The sequence below is a fragment of the Salmo trutta genome, chromosome 24 (genome assembly GCF_901001165.1).
Source record: "Salmo trutta chromosome 24, fSalTru1.1, whole genome shotgun sequence".
NCBI classification, from domain to species: Eukaryota; Metazoa; Chordata; class Actinopteri; order Salmoniformes; family Salmonidae; genus Salmo; species Salmo trutta.
In genome coordinates, this window is record NC_042980.1 from 33,120,116 (window position 1) to 33,144,553 (window position 24,438).

The 24,438-nt window shown below is 46.5% G+C and overlaps 1 protein-coding gene across 3 annotated transcripts in view; it reads left to right on the forward strand.

The window, feature by feature from the left end:
- Window positions 1-24,438, forward strand: part of LOC115161140 (protein dopey-2) — a 41,329-nt gene that overhangs the window by 9,219 nt on the left and 7,672 nt on the right. For 2 of the 3 annotated variants that reach the window (XM_029711896.1, XM_029711897.1), the window contains 24 exons: window positions 3,534-3,708; window positions 5,421-5,602; window positions 5,813-5,983; window positions 6,565-6,754; window positions 6,935-7,033; window positions 10,696-10,819; window positions 11,099-11,208; window positions 11,416-11,527; window positions 12,332-12,452; window positions 12,567-12,686; window positions 12,821-12,932; window positions 13,065-13,313; window positions 13,919-14,232; window positions 14,360-14,784; window positions 15,169-15,440; window positions 15,753-15,905; window positions 16,144-16,244; window positions 18,058-18,248; window positions 18,375-20,062; window positions 20,187-20,378; window positions 20,538-20,660; window positions 20,851-20,985; window positions 21,152-21,207; window positions 21,355-21,459. In XM_029711896.1, coding sequence (XP_029567756.1) covers window positions 3,547-3,708; window positions 5,421-5,602; window positions 5,813-5,983; window positions 6,565-6,754; window positions 6,935-7,033; window positions 10,696-10,819; window positions 11,099-11,208; window positions 11,416-11,527; window positions 12,332-12,452; window positions 12,567-12,686; window positions 12,821-12,932; window positions 13,065-13,313; window positions 13,919-14,232; window positions 14,360-14,784; window positions 15,169-15,440; window positions 15,753-15,905; window positions 16,144-16,244; window positions 18,058-18,248; window positions 18,375-20,062; window positions 20,187-20,378; window positions 20,538-20,660; window positions 20,851-20,985; window positions 21,152-21,207; window positions 21,355-21,459 — 5,507 coding nt within the window. In that variant the 5' untranslated portion in view covers window positions 3,534-3,546. The remainder of the gene's footprint in view (window positions 1-3,533; window positions 3,709-5,420; window positions 5,603-5,812; window positions 5,984-6,564; window positions 6,755-6,934; window positions 7,034-10,695; window positions 10,820-11,098; window positions 11,209-11,415; window positions 11,528-12,331; window positions 12,453-12,566; window positions 12,687-12,820; window positions 12,933-13,064; window positions 13,314-13,918; window positions 14,233-14,359; window positions 14,785-15,168; window positions 15,441-15,752; window positions 15,906-16,143; window positions 16,245-18,057; window positions 18,249-18,374; window positions 20,063-20,186; window positions 20,379-20,537; window positions 20,661-20,850; window positions 20,986-21,151; window positions 21,208-21,354; window positions 21,460-24,438) is intronic. The other variant, XM_029711898.1, reaches the window with a different exon arrangement.

Consider the following 24,438-nt stretch of genomic DNA (forward strand, 5'->3'; position numbering starts at 1 on the left):
TCTCTTTCTTTCTCTCTCTCCCTCTCCCTCTCTCTCCATGTCTCTCTGCTCTATTACATTTACAGAGTGTACTGTGTGTACAGACACACACACACACGAAACAACCTTTCCTCTGGCAGGAGAGCCATTGAACATATACAGTTAAACCTTATGTCAGTGATCATTATTTTTCAGAGCTAAATAAAATAGTTTATTGCATATCTAGGATTGTCTCCATTTCAAATCTTTCAAATGACTCTTGTCATCCCATTGGTTGTCATAGCAACCATATGTGTGCGTTACGTGGGCCAGTACTTGGACTTGATGAAACATATCTTATGTTTCACCGAGTCGTGGCTGAACGACGGGTTATACACTGTATCGGCAGGATAGAACGGTAGCCTCTTAAGACAAGGCGTGGCGGTCTATATATATATTTTTAAACAACAGCTGGTGCACGATATCTAAGGAAGTCTCAAGGTTTTGCTCGCCTGAGGTAGAGTTTCTCATGATAAGCTGTAGACCACACTATTTACCAAGAGAGTTTTCATCTATATTCTTCGTCACTGTCTATTTACCACCACAAACTGATTATGGCACTAAGACCACACTCAATGAGCTGTATATGGCCATAAGCAAACAGGAAAACGCTCATCCAGAGGCGGCGCTCCTAGTGGCCGGGGACTTTAATGCAGGGTAACTTAAATCCGTTTTACCTAATTTCTACCAGCATGTTAAATGTGCAACAAGAGGGAAAAAAACTCTAGACCACCTTTATTCCACACACAGAGACGTGTAGAAAGCTTTCCCTCGCTCTCCATTTGGCAAATCTGACCATAATTCTATCCTCCTGATTCCTGCTTACAAGCAAAAACTAAAGCAGGAAGCACCAGTGACTCGGTCAATAAAAAAAGTTGTCAGATGAAGCTACAAGGCTGTTTTGCTAGCACAGACTGGCATATGTTCTGGGATTCTTCCGATGGCATTGAGGAGTACACCACATCAGTCACTGGCTTCATCAATAAGTGCATCGATGACATCATCCCCACAGTGACTGTAATTACTAGAGGTTGACCGATTATGATTTTTCAACGCCGATACTGATTTATTGGAGGACCAAAAAAAGCCGATACCGATTTGTTTTATATACATCTGTAATAATGACAATTACAACAATACTGAATGAACACTTTTATTTTTACTTAATATAATACATCAATAAAATCAATTTAGTCTCAAATAAATAATGAAACATGTTCAATTTGGTTTAAATAATTCAAAAACAAAGTTTTGGAGAAGAAAGTAAAAGTGCAATATGTGCCATGTAAAAAAGCTAACATTTAAGTTCCTTGCTCAGAACATGAGAACATATGAAAGCTGGTGGTTCCTTTTAACATGAGTCTTCAATATTCCCAGGTAAGAAGTTGTAGTTATTATAGGAATTATCAAACTATTTCTCTCTATACCATTTGTATTTCATATACCTTTTGACTATTGGATGTTCTGCAAATGCAGAAAAGTGCTGTTTGAATGAATGCTTACGAGCCTGCTGCTGCCTACCACCGCTCAGACTGCTCTATCAAATATCAAATCATAGACTTAATTATAATATAATAACACACAGAAATACGAGACTTAGGTCATTAATATGGTCAAATCCGGAAACTATCATTTCGAAAATAAAACGTTTATTCTTTCAGTGAAATACGGAACCGTCACGTATTTTATATAACAAGTGGCATCTCTAAGTCTAAATATTGCTGTTACATTGCACAACCTTCAATGTTATGTCATAATTATATATAATTCTGGCAAATTAATTACGGTCTTTGTTAGGAAGAAATGGTCTTCACACAGTTCACAACAAGCCAGGCAGCCCAAACTGCTGCATATACCCTGACTCTGCTTGCACAGAACGCAAGAGAAGTGACACAATTTCCCTAGTTAAAAGAAATTGATGTTAGCAGGCAATATTAACTAAATATGCAGGTTTAAAAATATATACTTGTGTATTGATTTTAAGAAAGGCATTGATGTTTATGGTTAGGTACACATTGGTGCAACGAAAGTGCTTTTTTCACGAATGCGCTTGCTAAATCATCACCCGTTTGGCGAAGTAGGCAGTGATTCGATGATAAATTAACAGGCATCGCATTGATTATATGCAACGCAGGACAAGCTAGATAAACAAGTAATATCATCAACCATGTGTAGTTAACTAGTGATTATGTTAAGATTGATTGTTTTTTTTATAAGATAAGTTTAATGCAGCTAGCAACTTACCTTGGCTCCTTGCTGCACTCGCGTAACAGGTAGTCAGCCTGCCACGCAGTCTCCTCATAGAGTGCAATGTAATCGGCCATAATCGGTGTCCACAAATGCTGATTACCGATTGTTATGAAAACTTGAAATCGGCCCTAAATTAATCGGCCATTCCGATTAATCGGTTGACCTCTAGTACGTACATACCCCAACCAGAAGCCATGGATTGCAGGCAACATCCGCACTGGGCTAAAGGGTAGAGCTTCCAGTTTCAAGGAGCAGAACTGTAACCCAGAAGCTTAAAATAAATTCCGCTATGCCCTCCGACGAACCATCAAACAGGCAAAGCATCAATACAGGACTAAGATTGAATTGTACTACACCGGCTCCGACGTTCGTTGGATGTGGCAGGGCTTGCAAACTATTACAGACTACAAAGGGAAGCACATCCATGAGCTGCCCCGTGACACAAGCCTACCAAATGAGCTAAATTACTTCTATGCTCACTTCGAAGCAAGTAACGCTGAAACATGCATTAGAGTATCAGCTGTTCTGGACGACTGTATTATCACGCTCTCTGTAGCTGGTGTGAGTAATACTTTTAAACAGGTCAACATTCACAAGGCTGCAGGGCCAGACGGTTACCAGGACGTGTACTCGGAGCATGCACTGACCAGCTGGCAAGTGTCTCCACTGACATTTTCAACCTCGCGGCCAGTGGCGATGTTTCCCCTTACTGGGGATTCTGTCTTTAAAAGGAAAAACTCATTCTAGGTCAGCACTTCTACTCTGAGACACTTTGTGAATAGGGGCACTGATGTTTGTTCCTCTGGGAGCATGTGTAGATGTGTTCAACAGGAATCAGTAGCCCTGTGTCCTAAATTCCAGTTGTCTGTTAGACTATTTTCAGAATTCAAGCCAGGTCAGGCAGACCAGCACAGAGCAGACCCAATCATGAATGAGCTCATTGTGATTCCTGTGTGTGTGCGCGTGTGTGTGACCGCTTGTGTCACTGTGACCATATCAATTCGCATTTGCAGGAGAAAACCCTCTGCAACATAGCTCAATGTTACAAACAGAAATCTGCGTTGTGTTCATTAGGGGACACCGTATCAAAACAATTCAATTTCAGGTACATATAGGCTAGTACCAGGCTCCACTTTTCACTCTGTTTTCTTCCAATTTGAGCCTAGTGGACATGACCCTGATGTAGGGATTGATGTCTGACAACAAATATATGTTCTGTCGCCCCCTCTCCTCTCTGTTTCCCATTCTCCTCCCCCTTTCCTCAGACACACGCTGAGCATGCTGGGACGTGAATCGGGCATTATGGATCCCGAGGAGCAGGAGCTGCAGAATGACTACCGTTACCGTAGTTACGCGGCAGTCATCGAGAAGGCCCTGCGGAACTTTGAGTCATCCAGCGAATGGGCCGACCTCATCTCCTCTCTGGGTAAACTCAACAAGGTACGGTTGACATGGCTGATACATTATATTCAGACATAAAGCCACTCTAGACCAGGGGTTCTTAAACTTTTTCAGCCTGGGACCAAAATGCGAAATTCAGTGTTTTCCTGGGACCCAAGCTCATGAATGTGATGTCACCAGGCAGACCAAAATTGGCAACAAAAAAAGTAAAAAAATGATTCATAAGGAATAAGGGTTTGAAGTGTCTGTCCTATAAATATTTAGTTTTTTTAAACACATATTTAACCCCTTTTTTTGGGTAGGCACAAAATTACCCCCAACCATTTTTTTTTATAACCGCTACCGGTTACCTTCAAACGAGTCCCGCAACACTTGTAGGGGTCTTAGAGCAAAACGAGAACACCATCGTGTTCATGAGAATCTCCCCTTTCCACAAACATAAGTTGGCACATTGTCAGTACTGACTTCTGACGACTCCCTTGGGGCTTGTGGGGGTCGTAGAGACCGCCATCGTGTTCGTGAGAATCTCATATTTCCATAGAGTTTGAAGGCCAAACCGTTCGGACGCTACAGACGTTTTCGTGAGAAGACCAATTTTCAGGATGTCTCATGTTCTGACAAACACCGCTGTAGCTCAGCCACCTTCCACCACAGATGTGGAAGGCCGCCATAGATATCTCCAGCTTAAACTGACTGATTTTGATGGAGATTTTTGTATTATGTTATTTAGATTGACGCACCTGTACGTCAATAGACTGATATCCGAGTGAGAGTGACTGACCAAATCAATGGTTGCATTTTCTGAGTGTATTCATGTCCTTACAGAGTAAGCTAACTGCTTATTCTTTAGCATTGACGAATTAGCCATGTTATTGGGCTCTTGGTCAGTGTATTGTACTTTCTGTGTTTGAGTGGCTCTCTGGCTCTGGGCCCAGTCACTACCTGCAGTCACTTGTCTGTCCTGCTGGTGTTGCCATGGTTGCGTCTGGTTCTGTCTGGATCTGGCTCCAGGATCAGTGGACTGTGAGATTGGCATCCGCTATGAGATGGAAAAACATTCCCAATCTATCAATCGAGTTTCAGAAAATAAGCCTACATCAGTGTTCATTCACTTAGCCCACAATCATTCAATGGAGAGGATGATAGTCTATACCTTTTACTTGATAATGTATATGCTTCTAACTATTAAAGCAGTTAGAAGACAATACATTATTCAAACTCTCATTGACCTATCATACAGAGTGTATTGATTGCTTTTGCAGGCACGCAGTTTAACATTTCTTGTAAACTGTTCTACTGCAGTAGCCCAGAATACATGGCCTAACTCTGTCTCTTGCTCCACTCAAGGGGATTTTGGACACTAGTAGGTCACTGCTTGTGACACATTTAGCAAGAAGGATGTTTGCTTCAGAGTGTTATGGTAGAATGCCAGTGTGTGTGTTGATCTGTGTGTGTCTAGGGGCTATGTGAGGATCCCTTCAGGCCACTTTAATCTGTCATGTAAACAAAGCAACACTTCCAGTTCCTGCTCATCTATTTGGTTATATTGACAGTGTCAGTACTGCATGACCTCTTTTTTTGTCAATAGCCCAGACAAATGACATATTAGATACACAATAATTACCCATGAATTGCTTATTCTTTGGTATTCATTACAACACACACCACTAACTACCACCACAAGCACCATTTGGTACCAGGTAGTTACCCCCCTTCATCACCGCTCTCCCTCTCTAATCCTCCCTCCCCAGGCCCTGCAGAGTAACCTGCGCTACTCTCTGCTGCCTAAGAGGCTAATCATTGGGAAGCGTCTGGCCCAGTGTCTGCACCCGGCCCTGCCCAGCGGAGTGCACATCAAGGCCCTGGAGACCTATGAGGTCATCTTCAAGATCATCGGCACCAAATGGCTGGCCAAGGACCTCTTCATCTACAGGTGTAGGACTCATGCTAACCCATAGGATGTGTCCGTCTGTCCGTCCGTCTGTCCGTCCATCTGTATTGTCTGTCTGTATTGTCTGTCTGTCCTGAGGTGTTGTAAGCCTATTTACCTGTCCATGTGTTAATGGATTGTGTGTTCTCCTGTACTGATGTGTGTGTGTGAGTTAATGTGTTGTATTGAGCTCTATCTTTGTGTGTGTGTTAGCTCGGGGCTGTTCCCTTTGCTGGGCCATGCTGCAATGGCAGTGAAGCCAGCCCTGTTGACGCTGTATGAGCGCTACTACCTCCCCCTACAGAGGGCCCTACTGCCCAGCCTACAGGCCTTCATCACTGGACTACTGCCTGGCCTGGAGGAGGGGGCTGAGGTTTATGACAGGTACGCGTGCGCACACACACCTGCAAAATTGCAATATATATTGCAATATACACAGTGTACGAAACATGACATAGACTGACCAGGTGAAAGCTATGATCCCTTATTGATGTCACTTGTTAATTCCACTTAATATCAGTGTAGATGAAGGGGAAAGCCTTGACACAAGTGAGACATGGATTGTGTATGTGTGCCATTAAGGGTGAATGGGAAAGACAAAAGATTTAAGTGCCTTTGAACGGGGTATGATAATAGTTGCCCGGCGCACCAGTTTGAGAACTGCAACGCTGCTGGGTTTTCCACGCTCAACAGTTTCCCGTGTGTATCAAGAATGGACCACCACCAAAGGACATACAGCCAACTTGACACAACTGTGGGAAGCATTGGAGTCAACATGGGCCAGCATCCCTGTGGAACGCTTTCCACACCTTGCAGAATCCATCCCTCTATGAATTGAGTCTGTTCTGATGGAAAAAGGGGGTGCAACTCAATATTAGGTGTTCCTAATGTTTTGTACACTCGGTATATTTTCTTTTGCATAGATAATTGCATGATATTACTAATCCTCTTCCCCCTCTTTCCAGGACGGATGCGTTGCTACTGAGACTGTCTATGTTGGTGGGCCAGCAGGTGTTCTATGGGGCTCTGTGGGGCAGTGTGTTGGTCAGCCCTCTAGTCCGGCTGCCCGCCTCTCTCTTCATCGTCACACATTTTGACCGCTTAACCCCCCCGCACCAGCAAACACGCATGCTGGGCTATGACAACCGCCTGGTGGTGAGTTATTGTGTGTTTCTGCGTGTTAGTGTGAGCGAGTGTAGGGTTGTGTTGGATATGTTGTATAACCTTTCTGTCTGTCTCTGTCTGTCTGTCTCTGTCTGTCTCTGTCTGTCTGTCTGTCTGTCTCTCTGTCTCTCTGTCTGTCTGTCTGTCTGTCTGTCTGTCTGTCTCTCCCAGGTGAAGGCGTTGTGTCTGTCTCTACAGGACTCTAATGTTCTGGTGCAGAGGAACATGCTGGAGATCCTGCTCTTCTTCTTCTCCTTGGCCACCTGCCTGGTAAATCATGTTTAAAATAACATTTTATTGGTCACATACACATATTTAGCAAATGTTTTTGCGGGTGTAGCAAAATGCTATTGTTCCTTGCTCCAACAGTGAAGTAGTATCTAAAAATCCACAACAATACACAAATCTAAAAGTAAAATAATGGAATTAAGAAATATATAAATATTTGGACGAGCAATATCGGAGTGGTATTGACTAAATACAGTAGAATAGAATACAGTATATACATACAGTGGCAAAGTATGTGAACCCTTTGTAATTACCTGGATTTCTGCATAAATTGGTCATCAAATTTGATCTGATCTTTGTCTAAGTCACAACAATAGACATATGGTGTGCTTCAACGAATAACACACAAATTATTGTGTTTTTCTTGTCTATTGAATACATCATTTAAACTTTCACAGTGTATGCTGGGAAAAGTATGTGAACCCCTAGGCTAATGACTTCTATAAAAGCTAATTGGAGTCGGCTAACATTGAGTCCAATCAATGAGACGAGATTGGAAATGTTGGTTAGAGCTGCCCTGCCCTATAAAAAACACTCACACAATTTGAGTTTGCTATTCACAAGAAGCATTGCCTGATGTGAACTATGCCTTGAAGAAAAGAGATCTCAACTGACCTAAAATTAAGAATTGTTGACTTGCATAAAGCAGGAAATGGTTACAAAAGTATCTCTAAAAGCCTTGATGTTCAATCAGTCCACGGTAAGACAAATTGTCTATAAATGGAGAAAGTTCAGCACTGTTGCGACTTCCTAGTAGTGGCCGTCCTGCAAAGATGACTGCAAGAGCACAGCGCAGAATCCTCAATGAGGTTAAGAAGAATCCTAGAATGTCAGCTAAAGACTTACATACATCTCTGGAACATGCTAACATCTCTGTTGATGAGTCTACGATACGTAAAACACTAAACAAGAATGGTGTTCATGAGAGGACACCACGGAAGATACCATTGCTGTCCAAAAAAAACGTTGCTGCACGTTTGAAGTTTGCAAAAGAGCACCTGGATGTTCCACAGTGCTACTGGCAAAATATTCTGTGGACAGATTAAACTAAAGTTGAGTTGTTTAGAAGGAACACACAATACTATGTGTGGAGAAAAAAGGCACAGCACACCAACATCAAAACATCATCCCCACTATAAAGTATTGTGGAGGGAGCATCGTGGTTTGGGGCTGCTTTGCTGCCTCAGGGCCTGGACAGCTTGCTTTCATCGACGGAAAAATTAATTCCCAAGTTTATCAAGACATTTTGCAGAAGAATGTTAGGCTATCTGTCCACCAATTGAAGCTCAACAGAAGTTGGGTGAAGCAACAGGACAATGACAAAAAACACAGAAGTAAATCAACAACAGAATGGCTTCAACAGAAGATAATACGCCTTCTGGAGAGGCCCAGTCAGATTCCTGACCTCAAACCGATTTGAGATGTTGTGGCATGACCTCAAAAGACTGGTTCACACCAGACATCCCAAGAATATTGCTGAACTGATAGTTTTGTAAAGAGAAATGGTCCAAAATTCCTCCTGACCGTTGTGCAGGTCTGATCCGCAGCTACAGAAAATGTTTGGTTTAGGTTATTGCTGCAAAAAGGAGGGTCAACCAGTTATTAAATCCAAGGGTTCACATACTTTTTCCATTCTGCACACAGTCTATTCAATAAAGACATGAAAACGTATAATTGTTTGTGTGTTATTAGTTTAAGCAGACTGTGTTTGTCTGTTGTTGTGACTTAGATGAAGATCAGATCACATTTTATGACAAATCTATTCAGAAATCCAGGTAATTCCAAAGGGTTCACATACTTTTTCTTGCCACTGTATGATATGCGTAAAGAAGTATGTAAACATTATTAAAGTGAATAGTCTTCCATTATTTAAAGTGGCCAGTGATTCAATGTATATAGGGCAGCACCCTCGTAAGGTTGTAGGGATGGCTATTTAACAGTCCGATGGCCTTGAGGTAGAAGCTGTTTTTTTCGTCTCTCGGTCCCAGCTTTGATGCACCTGTACTGACCTCGCCTTCTGGATGGTAGCAGGGTGAACAGGCCGCGGCTCGGGTGGTTGATGTCCTTGATGATATTTTGTGACATCAGGTGCTGTAGGTGTCCTAGAGGGCAGGCAGTGTGCCCCCGGTGATGCGTTGGGCAGACAGTACCACCCTCTGGAGAGCCCTGCGGTTGTGGGCGGTGCAGTTGCCGTACCAGGCGGTGATACAGCCCAACAGGATGCTCTCAAATGTGCATCTGTAAAAGTTTGTGAGGGTTTTAGGGGCCGAGCCGAATTTCTTCAGCCTCCTGAGGTTGAAGAGGCGCTGTTGTGCCTTCTTCACAACACTGTCTGCGTGTAGGTGGACCATTTCAGATTGTGAGTAATGTGTACACCGAGGAACTTGAAGCTTTCCACCTTCTCGATTGCGGTCCCGTCGATGTGAATAGGGGCATGCTGTTTCCTGAAGTCCACGATCAGTTTCTTTGTTTTGCAGACATTGAGTGAGAGGTTATTTTCCTGGCCCCGCTTTGCCAGGCCCCTCACCTCCTCCCTGTAGGCTGTCTCGTCATTGTTGGTAATCAGGCCTACTACTGTTGTGTCGACTGAAAACTTGATGATTAAGTTGAAGGTGTGAATGGCCATGCAGTCATGGGTGAGCAGGGAGTACAGGAAGGGGCTGAGCACGCACCCATGTGGGGCCCCAGTGTTGATGATCAGCGAAGTGGAGTTGTTGTTTCCTACCTTCACCACCTGGAGGCGGCCCTTCAGGATGTCCAGTATCAAGTTGCATACGGCGGGGTTCAGACCCAGGGCCCTGAGCTTAAGGATGAGCTTGGAGGGTACTATGGTGTTGAAGGCTGAGCTATAGTCAATCAACAGCATTCTGACGTAGGTATTCCTCTTGTCCAGATGGGATAGGGCAGTGTGCAGCACAATGGCAATTGCATCATCTGTGGATCTATTGGGGCGGTATGCAAATTGAAGAGGGTCTAGCATGTCAGGTAAGGTAGAGAGGTTCATGTTCTCCTCAAAGTGGGCAAAGAAGGTGTTTAGCTTGTCTGGGAGCAAGACGTCGGTGTCTGCAACGTGGCTAGTTTTCCCTTTGTAGTCCGTGATTGTCTGTAGACCCTGCCACATAAGTCTTGTGTCTGAGCCGCTGAATTGCAACTCCACTTTGCCTCTGTACTGACATTTTGCCTGTTTGTTTGCATTACGGAGGGAATAACTACACTGTTTGTATATTCCCAGTCACCTTGCCATGGTTAAATGGGCTTTCAGTTTTGCACGAATGCTGCCATCTATCCACGGTTTCTGGTTTGGGTAGGTTTTAATAGTCACTGTTGGAACAACATCCCCTGTACACTTCCCGATGAACTCAGTCACCGTGTCCGTGTAAGCGTCAATGTTTTTCTCAGAGGTTAGAGGTTTACCTCCTCCTCTTCCTCCACCACCACCTTCTCCTATTCCTTTTCTCCTCTGTCTCACCTCCTTCTCCTCACCTCTTCCTCATTCTCCTTCTCACCTCCTCCTTATATACTCTGTCCTGCTCCTCCCTTAATCCTCTTTCATCTCCTCTTCCAACTCATCCTTTTTTGCCTCTATCTTCATCCTCTCCCCTTTCCCTGTGCCCCATGTGTAACTGTTCCTGTTATTACCTCAGGACCCAACCCAAGGCAGTATTCCTATGACTAGAGAGGACACGATCACAGTGGTGTCTGCCGCTTCCCTCACGCTGCTCCGCAGAGACATGTCCCTCAACAGACGCCTCTACGCCTGGCTGCTAGGTACTTAGTGTGGATAGACATGCACCACGGCCATGTTCAAACACACACACACACACACACACAATGAAGTTATGGCTTTGAGTTGTATTCTAGCAGTAGGTCTGAATATACTTCACTATGTAGCTAATAAATGAAGTTGTAGCTAATGTCGTTTAGGTCTACCTAATAAATGTATCCATGTAGCCTCAATTGTTTGCACCTCTCCTTTCAGAGATTAAAATGTATGCCTTGGTATAATAAGTGAATTACTGTATCTGTGTGTGTGTTGCTGTTCCCCAGGCACAGACATTAAGGGGGGTATGGTTGCTGCAGACCCTGACCTCTTCATCTCCATGGAGGAACACACAGCCTTCTACTTCAACATCCACTCCAGAGAACTCTTAGTGCAGGTCGGACACACTAGCTAACACTACTGTTGATCAGTTGCAGTATATAAATCATACTGTTACAGATGATTAAACCTCATGAAGGACTTAAAACACCTGCCCTTAAATGCAAGTCATTCATTTTAATATGAAACCATGAAAACAAGTTGAACTTGAATTCAGTAAATACCCAGTGGTGTAACCGTGTGTCCTCTGTGTCTCTGTCCTTAGGCTTTGATCAACATCTTGAATCAGAAGGATGTGGAGGCGGACCCGGAGAGCGTGATTGGTTATCTACGACCCTTCCGCATCATCATCAGCCTTTTAGATAAGCCAGAGATAGGTAAACACACACCTACCCTACTTCAGGCCTCTTCTCTCCCACCCCTCCCCTTCTCACTCTCTCCATCTGTCTTAAGCCCTCTGCTGGTAAGAAGGGTGTAGTGGTGATGATGTTCATCTCTTTCAGGTCCTCTGATAGTGGGCAGTGTGTGATGATAATGATGGTGGTCTCTCTCAGGTCCTCTGATAGTGGGCAGTGTGTGATGATAATGATGGTGGTCTCTCTCAGGTCCTCTGATAGTGGGCAGTGTGTGATGATAATGATGGTGGTCTCTCTCAGGTCCTCTGATAATGAACAGTGTGTGATGATAATGATGGTGGTCTCTTTCAGGTCCTCTGATAGTGGGCAGTGTGTGATGATAATGATGGTGGTCTCTTTCAGGTCCTCTGATAGTGGGCAGTGTGTGATGATAATGATGGTGGTCTCTTTCAGGTCCTCTGATAGTGGGCAGTGTGTGATGATAATGATGGTGGTCTCTTTCAGGTCCTCTGATTGTGTGCAGTGTGTGATGATAATGATGGTGGTCTCTTTCAGGTCCTCTGGTAGTGGGCAGTGTGTGATGATGATGATGATGATGATAATGATGGTGGTCTCTTTCAGGTCCTCTGATAGTGGGCTGTGTGTGATGATAATGATGGTGGTCTCTCTCAGGTCCTCTGATAGTGGGCTGTGTGTGATGATAATGATGGTGGTCTCTTTCAGGTCCTCTGGTAGTGGGCTGTGTGTGATGATAATGATGGTGGTCTCTCTCAGGTCCTCTGATAGTGGGCTGTGTGTGATGATAATGATGGTGGTCTCTTTCAGGTCCTCTGGTAGTGGGCAGTGTGTTATTGGAGGTGGTGAGAGCGTTCTACAGTTACTGCAGAGAGATGCTGGGAGAGGAGTCTATCACCAGCGCTGGCCTGACAGGAAACAAGCTAGCCAGGTCAGAGGATGGGACGAGTGGAGAATGAACTAATATAGATGAATGATATTTATTGGGAATTTTCCTAAAAGAGATTGACATGATAGTGACTGCCTAGATGTGTTGTCTGTGCAGTAAAATAAAAGAGAACAAGAACGCATCAGAAATCATAAAGACGGTGAACATGCTGGTGAGCTCCATGAACAGTGAGTTCCTGTGGGATTACATTACCTGCCAATTCTGCACCTGCCTCAGGTAGGTAACACCTCTACTAACACCTGCTGTACTTGCTCTGGAATAGTCACTGTAGCTTTGCTGTTATAAAGCATCTTTCTCCAACTCGAATGTCTTTTATATTGTTTAGCTGACCTGTCTCTGTGTCTCCATAGCGACCCAGCTGACATGCCGCCGCCCCCTCTGCAGTATCACAGTGACTCTCCTACTCCCTCTGTCACAGAGATCTCCACGCTCATCATATTCCTACTGGATGTCATCCCTCTGGTACACACACACACTCACTTCTATTTTCCCTCTCTCTCTCTTTTTATCCCGGTTTCTTTCTCTCTTTCTCTCTCTTTCTTGCTCTCTCTAACCCCATCTGATTGGTCTGTCTCTCTGTGTCTGGTCCAATAGGAGCTCCATGCTGACATCCAGTCTCAGTTCCTGCCTCAGATGCTTGGCCGCATGCTGCATGCACTCCGCACCCACATGACCTGTCTGGACCTATCGGAGCTCACACAGGGCCTGCGCACCTGCTTCAAGGTGCTCAGTAAGATCCAGATGCCCGTGACTTATATGGACATGGAGGTGGAGTCACAGACACAGAAAGTGAAGTCACAGACACAGGAGGAGAGCTTCAAATTTGTTCCGGTCAGTGGCTGTGTGAGTGTGTGCAGTGGTTCAGAGAAACTGGCATGCGTATGGAGAGTAGAAGGAAAATGGGAGTTAGGGATGCAGCACTACTGAGGTACTTAAGAATGGTCATGCCCTCAGGATGAACTGTCTGGAAGGTGACCTGTCTGACTGGGGGATAACATTCCTGGCAGGGTTAGCTCCTTGTCAGGCTGTCTCTCATGTACTGTACTCCTCTTGTCTTGATGGTAGATCCAGACTACACAGTCCAACCAATCTTCTAATTTCACTCTCCCTGACGATATTAACAAGGTCTGGAGTCCAGCTGTAACACTGGTCTGTCTGTCTGTCTGTCTGTCTGTCTGTCTGTCTGTCTGTCTGTCTGTCTGTCTGTCTGTCTGTCTGTCTGTCTGTCTGTCTGTCTGTCTGTCTGTCACATAAACACAGCTCCCACTGATCTTCAGCTTCTTTCAGTCACTGACTGGATCATGATGGGATTTCTCAGTAAGGAATTGTAGAAAATATTTTTTGAGTGTAAGGACAAGGAGACGGTTCTCTAACTATCCTTTTAAGGTCATACTACCCTCTCACTCATTGGTGGTATTCTGGTTCGATCATACATTTTCTCCCCTTAGATACAGGATATGGAGAAGGAGAGGGTCGAGGAGGAGGAAGAGGGCAGTCGAGTCAGCGTTAACCATGACAACGCAGAACCAGAGGAAGAGCTGAATGGAGTTGTGGAGCAGGAGACTGGCCCGGTAGAGGGAGAAAGCGCCTTCCCGCTCCTTCGGTCTGAAGACAGCGGATTGGGCATCAGCGCCTCACCCTCGGGACTGAGCCCCGAGGGGGCGGGGATTGTGAAAGAGTGCCAGGGTGTGTGGAGGAAGGGGGGCAATGTGGAGACCATGACCCAGTGTCTGCTGGATATACTGGCCTTCATAACCACCTGGTAGAGAACATGATCACATCTGGAAAACATGTAACACACAATCATCAAGCACAGCATGCACCAATCAAAACAACTTGATCAACTCTCTCTCTCTCCCCATCTCTCTCTCCCTCCTCTCCCCTCCCAGGTACCTGCTGGTTCAGGTGGAGGACGTCAGGGGGCAGGAGGAGGCTGTACAGCCGGACCCCGCTGCACTCTCCCCTGGTGGGAAGACCTCGTTCCAGGAGGGCCCTCAGATCACCACGACCCAGATCAAAGACAAGCTAGCCGAGCTCTTCACCCCCAACAAACACAAACCACGCTCTACCTCGGACTCCCCTGTCCCAGACCTCCCTGTCCCCCCTATAGAGAAGAAGAAAGGACGAGGGGGCACGGGAGGAGGGGTGGACTGGGGGGCAGGGTACATGCCCCGGGGCAGGGCGGAGATTTCAGAGGAGTGCCGCCAGGCGTTCACCGCAGCATGCCACCTACTGTTGGAGTGTACCACCTTCCCCCTGTACCTGAGTGAGGAGGAGAGCCAGGTGCTCTACAGCGACATGTTCCATCATACAGGTAACAGTATACACTTTTACACAATAATGGTTGTTTACCCATACAGGTCAGTCTATACAGCTCTACACAAACTTACTGTAGTTAGTTAGCAACGCAGTAGTCTTGCATGTCAGACTCGCACAATTGAGTCCACATAGGGGAATTTGTATAACTCTACAACTCTACTCTTAACCAAAAGGTTTACTGGGGTGCTGGTTTGTCTATTCAAATGAAAAGCTTAAAGCTTTAGTGTGTACTCCTACTCCTAACATGGCTTACTAACAGGACTGAATTGACCACTTTATCATGGTTAAAGTCAGTATACTGATATACTTTCATGATCTTGACTAATTTGAACTCATTGAATGGGAAGTAACCAATTATTTTTTTTTTTTTTCTCTTCAGACAGTGACGTGGGCTGCCTGCCTTTGTGGCTGAGGTCCTTGATGACCCTGTGTTGCCTGTCGAGGGACTACCAGGTGCAGCACACGGCTGTGTCCTCTCTTCTGGAGCTCATCAACCACTCCCAGTCCCTGGCCCTGGTCATCCAGGACAAGACCAGGCGCTACCAGGCCAGCAACGCCAACCCCCTGAGCGGGCGGCTGCAGATGGTTACTGTGCCCCCCATCTACCCAGGCCTGCTCAGCGCCATCGAGCAGAGCACAGATTTCTACCAGGTCAGGAAATCATGGTCTACCATGGCAGGGGGCTTGTATTACTGCCACATAAAGAGGGAACATAATATGAATAGTCCTAGCTGGTCTGACGTGTTACTGTATAATATGATGAAATGTGTACGTTTTCTTAGTGAATGTGTCATCTGTAACTCTATGTCCAACAGCATCATCACCTTTTTCATTTCTGCTGCCTATTACCTAACCAGATCAGGATCATTAGTAATCTGATGCTGCTGTTTTAAGTTGATCCAAATGAACACCGATCATCATCACCTCTAACATTTCACCTTTCACCTTTGTGATCCCATGCAGCGGGTGGCCCAGGTGCTGTGGGGTCAGCTGGATGTGGAGCGTCGAGAGCAGCACACCTCCTGTGTGGAGCTCTTCTATCGGCTCCACTGCCTGGCCCCGTCCGCATCCATCTGTGAGGACATCGTCTGCCAGGCTTTACTGCACAGAGACAAGGTACAGAAAACACACACACACACACACACACACACACTAACAAGATTCTACTGTAATATCAAGACACTAGACGCCTACAGCAAAGAGCCATCCAATACTCCTAATGCATTTAAACACCAAAGTTTTACGTATAGCCATATGAACAAATTCTCCAGCCTAAACTCATGTGATATAACAAACAGTAAGTCATCCTCTGTGTTTAACTAGCATGTCAGTTATGTTGTGTGTATTCCCTCAGGCTGTACGGTTGGAGGCCCTACATAGGTTCTCAGTGCTGTGGCACCTGACCAGGGAGAACCAGTCAAACCGGACCATGTCTCTGAACCGCTCATTTGACCGGTGAGTACAGAGCTTGAAGTATGGTCAGTAGTTGGTCTCTGGGCCCAAAAGCAGTTTGTGCTGTGGTCCCCAGTGTATTCTGTTTCATGACTCTACAGTCGTGGCCAAAAGTTTTGAGAAGGACACAAATATTAATTTTCACAAAGTCTGCTGCCTCAGTTTGTATGATGGCAATTTGCATATACTCCAGAATGTTATGAAGAGTGCTCAGATGATTGCAATTAATTGCAAAGTCCCTCTTTGCCATGCAAATGAACAGAATCGCAAAAAAAAAACATTTCCACTGCATTTCAGCCCTGCCACAAAAGGACCAGCTGACATCATGTCAGTGATTCTCTTGTTAACACAGGTGTGAGTGTTGACAAGGCTGGAGATCACTCTGTCATGCTGATTGAGTTCGAATAACAGACTGGAAGCTTCAAAAAGAGGGTGGTGCTTGGAATCATTGTTCTTCCTCTGTCAACCATGGTTACCTGCAAGGAAACATGTGCCGTCATCATTGCTTTGCACAAAAAGGGCTTCACAGGCAAGGATATTGCTGCCAGTAAGATTGCACCTAAATCATCCATTTATGGGATCATCAAGAACTTCAAGGAGAGCGGTTAAATTGTTGTGAAGAAGGCTTCAGGGCGCCCAAGAAAGTCCAGCAAGTGCCAGGACCGTCTCCTAAAGTTGATTCAGCTGTGGGATCGGGGAACCACCAGTACAGAGCTTGCTCAGGAATGGCAGCAGGCAGGTGTGAGTGCATCTGCACGCACAGTGAAGCGAAGACTTTTGGAGGATGGCCTGGTGTCAAAGGCAGCAAAGCACTTCTCTCCAGGCAAAACATCAGGGACAGACTGATATTCTGCAAAAGGTACAGGGATTGGACTGCTGAGGACTGGGGTAAAGTCATTTTCTCTGATGGATCCCCTTTACGATTGTTTGGGGCATCCAGAAAAAAGCTTGTCTGGAGAAGACAAGGTGAGCGCTACCATCAGTCCTGTGTCATGCCAACAGAAAAGCATCCTGAGACCATTCATGTGTGGGGTTGCTTCTCAGCCAAGGGAGTGGGCTCACTCACAATTTTGCCTAAGAACACAGCCATGAATAAAGAATGGTACCAACACATCCTCCGAGAGCAACTTCTCCCAACCATCCATGAACAGTTTGGTGACGAACAATCTCTTTTCCAGCATGATGGAGCACCTTGCCATAAGGCAAAAGTGATAACTAAGTGGCTCGGGGAACAAAACATTGATATTTTGGGTCCATGGCCAGGAATCTCCCCAGACCTTAATCCCATTGAGAACTTGTGGTCAATCCTCAAGAGGCGGGTGGAAAAACAAAGACCCACAAATTCTGACAAACTCCAAGCATTGATTATGCAAGAATGGGCTGCCATCAGTCAGGATGTGGCCCAGAAGTTATTGACAGCATGCCAGGGTGGATTGCAGAGGTCTTGAAAAAGAAGGGTCAACACTGAAAATATTGACTCTTTGCATCAACTTCATGTAATTGTCAATAAAAGCCTTTGACACTTATGAAATGCTTGTAATTATACTTCAGTATTCCATAGTAACATCTCACAAAAATATCTAAAGACACTAAAGCAGCAAACTTTGTGAAAATGTATATTTGTGTCATTCTCAACTTTTGGCCACGACTGTACTACCATAGGGAACCTGTTCTGCTTTCCTCAGATCACTGAGATAGACTTGTTTTCTCTCTGTCTGTCTCTGTCTGTCTGTCTCTCTCTCTCTCTGAGCACTATTTAAGATTCTGTGTCTGTCCCTCATCTCCCTATGACTAATTCTGTGTATCTCTGTCCCAGGTCTCTGTGCGTGGTGGTGGACTGTCTGAACAGCCCAGATGGTTCTGTGAGTGCTGCAGCCCAGTGCTGGCTGGTCAGGGCTCTCTCCCTGCAGGACGTGGTCCGCATCCTGGAGCCTGTTCTGCTGCTGCTGCTCCACCCCTCCACCCAGCGCTGCACCATCCAGAGTGTCAAACAGAAGCTAACCGCAGGTGCGTGCGTGTGTGTATTTGTGTGTTTGTGTGTGTTCTGGAGTGTTAAGTGGTGGTTGTTGGAGTGTTTAGGGATGTTGCTCTCCTAGTGTGTATATGTTTTGGTAGACCTTTTTCTCTCTGTAGGTAATCTGAAAGATTTAAACAGCAGAAGTCGAAGCACCACCAAGGGTTCCACGGGCGCCATGGCAACCAGCACCCAACCAGATGAGGGTACACTGGGTCACATGATCCTGGTGGACCGGGAGGCCCTGTGGGGGGAGCTAGAGCGTGACCCAGAGACGACCAATCCAGCGGCTGACTCCACGGGGGTGTCTTGCAGTGAGAGTGAAGCCACAGAGGGGGAAGACGAGCTGGAGGAGGAGGAAGAGAGCGAACACACCGAGTCAGCTGACACCAGTGGTGCCCAGGTCTCCACAGAGAACTCCAGCTCCGCCACTTATGGTTGTAGCGTAGAGGAAGGAGGTGTGGTCAGCTGCCTGAGGAGGGTGGAATCGGAACACACGCAGGCGTCCGATTCGCTGTCGAGCGAGGACGATGACCTGGAGCGTGAAGCCATGGCTCAGTCGCGTCTCCTCAAACAGGAGCGTGAGAAGCGTGAAGTCATTGACTCTCTGTTCCGCCATGTTCTGCTGTACTCTGTGCCCGGCGGCTGGCCCCGCCTGCTCCACGGCCTGGCCCTGTTGGACAGTCTGTTGAGGAGCAGCGCCCAGCGCCCTCTAGTGGACGCCCTCACCTCCACCTCCCTGGACACCAGCTCAGCCGCCCACCTCAACCTGGTCTCCAACCTTCTCCAGCGCCACCAGCAGGCCCAGGACGGAAGAGGCTTCCATGGACGCCTGCTCTCGCCCACCTCCTCACCCTCCATTCCCCCCTCCCTGCTCATCGAGCTGCTGGTATCGCTGTGCCTGAGGTTCCTACATTCCCACTACCCGTCCTACCTCACCCTGGGCCCCAGGGAGCTGCAGGGGAACAGGGAGGTCCAGGTGAAGAGCGTGGGGGTGCTGACCCGCCTGGTGACCCAGCTGGGGTGTGTGGTGCGGGGTCAGAGGGACAGCTCCACCCAGCGTGAGGCTGGGGTCGGCCCAGAGGCCATCCGCAAGCTGCTGGCCGGGTGTAAGGTGCAGCAGTACGCCCTTCTCACCCTCTCAGCCTCCATGTACATCAGCCAGAAAGGGGTGGAGAAGGACTCTGCCATGGGGTGTCTGAATCTGTTCGATGAACAGGTGGGCCTGTCTGAGGAGAGCCTGGTGAATCTTGGAGGGGGAGGGGGGCAGGAGCAATACCCCTTACAGATGGAGCTGCTCAAGCTCCTACAGGCCCTCATCGTCCTGGAGTACTACGTGTGGCCAGGGGGGTCTGGTTCAACCCCACACCCCGATGAGCCCCGTGACACACCTGTAGCTACCCCTGCCTCCTCAGCCATGAAGCAGGAATGGCAGACAGGGGTTCTGTTCCAACAGTCCATCAAGGCAGCTCACTATGTCCAGACCCAGCCCATCACAGCCCAGGGGATGTTTGTGTCTGCTGCAGCCCGGGGTCTGCAGCCGCAGTACGGCTATGCCATGCACCCCCACTGGGTGGCGCTGCTGTGCTCGTCTCTGCCCTACCTCGGGAGCTCGCTGGGCATCATCGTGGCTCCGCTCATCACCCAGATCTGCAGGAACCTGGACGAGCTGGTCAAACAGTACGATCACGACGGGGGGAAGGCTACGCAGAGTAGCAGGAAGGAGAACATTGCTCCTGATTACCCTCTCACCCTACTGGAGGGACTGACCACACTCACTCACCACTGTCTACTGGACAACAAGAAGGTGAGACACACACACACACTACTGATTTGGCAACATGTAGGTGGATCACTCTGCTACCCACTCAGACACACAGAGTTGAATGCAGAAAACAATTATGTTTAATGTCTCCATCTGTCCCTCTCAGTCCCTGGTGGCCTGTGACCCTGCAGACGTCCGGAACGCACGCAATGCTGTGATCAAGGAGCTGCCGCACATGCTCAGTAGTATGGCTCTGCTGTGGGGTGTGGTCAAGAGGGAGGAGTCCCAGAGGAGGGGCTCAGACTCCGCCCAGACCACCAGACACGCCTCCACATCCGTCTACTTCAGGAGCTTCAAGGTATGCCTGTTTATGTTTGCGTGGGAGTGTATTCTTATGGGAAGTAAGTAGTGCTATGATATGTATTGCATGTGAATTTGTGTGTCACTCTGATGGTACTGGTGTTTGTGTGTGTGTGTGTGTGTGTGTGTGTGTGTGTGTGTGTGTGTGTGTGTGTAGATCCTGAGGCAGCGTGTGTTGGAGTTTCTGACTCCTCTGACGGGGCAGTATGGGTTGCAGCTCATGGCCTCAGTGGGAGCAGTGTGGAGTAGCCGGAGGAGCAAGAGACACACCACAAACAAAGTGAGTGTTTTAAAATTATTATTTATTTTTGCAACAAGCGGATGACGCATACATACATACATACATACATACATACATACATACATACATACATACATACATCACAACAAGAGGGTGACACACAAAGTATGCCCCCACTCTCTCTATGTTATCTCCTCCTCTCTCTCTTTCTCTCCCCATATCTCTGTAGATATTGCCTGTGTCCAGTGAGTCTCATCTGACCATTGTGGATCTGGTGAAGTCCCTGGGAACGCTCCATACAGACAACATCCTGCAGATGGTCAAAGAGGTGGTAAAGAAACCTCACCAGATCAAAGGAGACCAGGTACACACACACACACACACACACACACACACACACACACACACACACACACACACACAAAGAATTGACTGTTAAACCCAGAGAGAAATGACATGATGGTATAGTGGTCATCTGAAGGTCATAGTTGATGCAACTCCCGTCTGTCTCTCCTTCGTCTGTGTGGCAGAAGTCCACCCTGGTAGACATCCCCATGCTACAGTTCAGCTATGCCTACACCCAGAGGTAACGAACAACGACATCAACACAGAGATTCACACTGCCATGTAGTTAGTAATACACTTCAGTTCTTGCCTACATGTGATATTATTTAACAATGTTTCACCCCCCTCTGTCTGTCTGTCTCTGTGTCTGTTTGTCTGTCTCTGGTAGTATTTCAGCTCAGGCGCTCCAGGAGAACGTGGTGCCCCTCCTCAGTCTCCTCAGAGAGTCTGTGCAGCTCAACCTGGCCCCGCCCGGCCACTTCCTGCTGCTGGGGTTAGTCATCAACTTCTTATCCGTCTGACACATGTACTAAAATGTTCACTTGATGTCCAATGTCCAGAAATCGGTCTCAGTCATTGATCAGATAACATATGCCATTTAGCAGACTTTTTTTTATCCGAAGCGACTAATTAATCAATGAAATGATTTTATAAAACCCTTTTTACATCAGCCGATGTCACAAAGTGCTATACAGAAACCCAGCCTAAAACTCCAAACAGCAAGCAATGCAGATGTAGAAGCACGGAGGCTAGGAAAAACTCCCTAGAAAGGCAGGAACCTAGGAAGAACTAGAGGAACCAGGCTTTGAGGGGTGGCTAGTCCTCTTTTGGCTGTGCCAGGTAGAGATTATAACAGTACATGGCCAAGATGTTCAAACGTTCATAGATGACCAGCAGGGTCAAATAATAATAATCACAGTGGTTGTAGACTGGCAACAGGTCAGCACCTCAGGAGTAAATGTCAGTTGGCTTTTCATAGCCGATCATTCAGAGACACACAGAGAGACACACAGAGAGACACACACAGAGAGAGAGAGACCCCCGTCCGGGACAAGGTAGCACGTCCGGTGAACAGGTCAGGGTTTCATAGCCGCAGGCAGAACAGTTGAAACTGGAGCAGCAGCACGACCAGGTGGACTGGGGACAGCAAGGAGTCATCAGGCATGGTCCTAGGGCTGAGAGGGAAGACAAGACACCGGATAAGACAGGAGAAATACTCCAGATATAACAGACTGACCCTAGCCCCCCGACACAAACTATTGCAGCATAAATACTGGAGGTTGAGACAGGAGGGGTCGGGAGACACTGTGGCCCTGTCCGACTATACCCCTGGACAGGGCCATCCAAGCAGGATATAACCCCACCCACTTTCCCAAAGCATAGCCCCCACACCACTAGAGGGATATCTTCAATCCACCAACTAAATACCCTGAGACAAGGCTGAGAATAGCCCGTGAAGATCTCCCCCACGGCACGAACCCGAGGGGGGCGCCAACCAGGACAGGAAGATCACGTCAGTGACTCAACCCACTCAAGTGACGCACCCCTCCTAGGGACGGCATGGAAGAGCACCAGTAAGCCAGTCACTCAGCCCCCGTAATAGAGTTAGAGGCAGAGAATCCCAGTGAAGAGAGGGGAACTGGTCTTTCCGTTCACCTTCACACACCTGGGCCAGACTACACTCAGTCATAGTCTTCAATAAAGACTTAAAAGGTCGAGACCAAGTCTGCGTCTCTCACATGGATAGGCAGCAGACCGTTCCATAAAAATTGAGCTCTATAGGAGAAAGCCCTCCCTCCAGCTGTTTGCTTAGAAAATCTAGGGACAATAAGGAGGCCTGCGTCTTGTGACCGTAGCGTACGTGTAGGTATGTACGGCAGGACCAAATCGGAAAGATAGGTAGGAGCAAGCCCATGTAATGCTTTGTAGGTTAGCAGTAAAACCTTGAAATCAGCCCTTGCCTTAACAGTGATCAAATGTTTTAGTTCTAGTCAAGATTCTAGCAGCCGTGTTTAGCACTAACTGAAGTTTATTTAGTGCTTTATCCGGGTAGCCAGAAGTAGAGCATTGCAGTAGTCTAATCTAGAAGTGGCAAAAGCATGGATTAAATTTTCTGCATAATTTTTGGACCGGAAGTTTCTGATTTTTGCAATGTTATGTAGATGGAAATAGTCTTGATATGTTCGTCAAAAGCGAGATCAGGGTCTTTGTTTCTTGGGACCTAGAACTTGCATCTCTGTTTTGTACGAGTTTAAAAGTAAAACATTTGCCGCCACCCACTTCCTTATGTCTGAAACACAGGCTTCCAGGGAGGGCAATTTTGAGGCTTCACCATGTTTCATCCAAATGTACAGCTGTGTATTGTCCGCATAGCAGTGAAAGGTAACATTATGTTTCCGAATGACATCACCAAGAGGTCAAATATATATTGAAAACAATAGTGGTCCTAAAAACGGAACCTTGAGAAACACTGAAATTTACTGTTGATTTGTCAGAGGAAAAACCATCCACAGAGAGAAACTGATATCTTTCTGACAGATAAGATCTAAACCAGGCCAGAACTTGTCCGTGTAGACCAATTTGGGTTTACAATCTCTCCAAAAGAATGTGGTAATCGATGGTATCAAAAGCAGCACTAAGGTCTAGGAGCACGAGGACAGATGGTCTGGTCTGATGCCATTAAAAGGTAATTTACCACCTTCACGAGTGCGGTCTCAGTGCTATGATGGGGTCTAAAACCAGACTGAAGTATTCGTATACATTATTTGTCTTCAGGAAGGCAGTGAGTTGCTGGGCAACAGCTTTTTCTAAAATGTTTGAGAGGAATGGGAGATTCGATATAGGCCAATTCTTTGGTTTTTTTTATATTTTCTTGGTCAAGGTTTGGCTTTTTCAAGAGGCTTTATTACTGCCACTTTTAGTGAGTTTGGTACACATCTGGTGGATAGGGAGCCATTTATTATGTTCAGCATTGGAGGGCCAAGCACAGGAAGCAGCTCTTTCAGTAGTTTAGTTGAAATAGGGTCCAGTATGAAGCTTGAAGGTTTAGAGGCCATGACTATTTTCATCAATGTGTCAAGAGATATAGTATTAAAAAACTTTAGTGTCTCCCTTGATCCTAGGTCCTGGCAGTGTTGTGCAGACTCAGGACAACTGAGCTTTGGAGAAATACGCAGATTTAAAGAGGAGTCCGTAATTTGCTTTCTTATGATCATTACCTTTTTGTCAAAGAAGTTCATGAATCTATCACTGCTGAAGTGAAAGACAACCTCTCTTGGGGAATGCTGCTTTTTAGTTAGCTTTGCCACACTATCAAAAATAAATTCAGGGTTGTTCTTATTCTCATCAATTAAGATGGAAAAATTGGATGATAGTACCCTCACTGCTGCTCTGTCTTTCCAAGCTAAATCGGAAGACTTACAGTTTGGTGTAGCGCCATTTTCATTCCAATTTTCTGGAAGCTTGCTTCAGG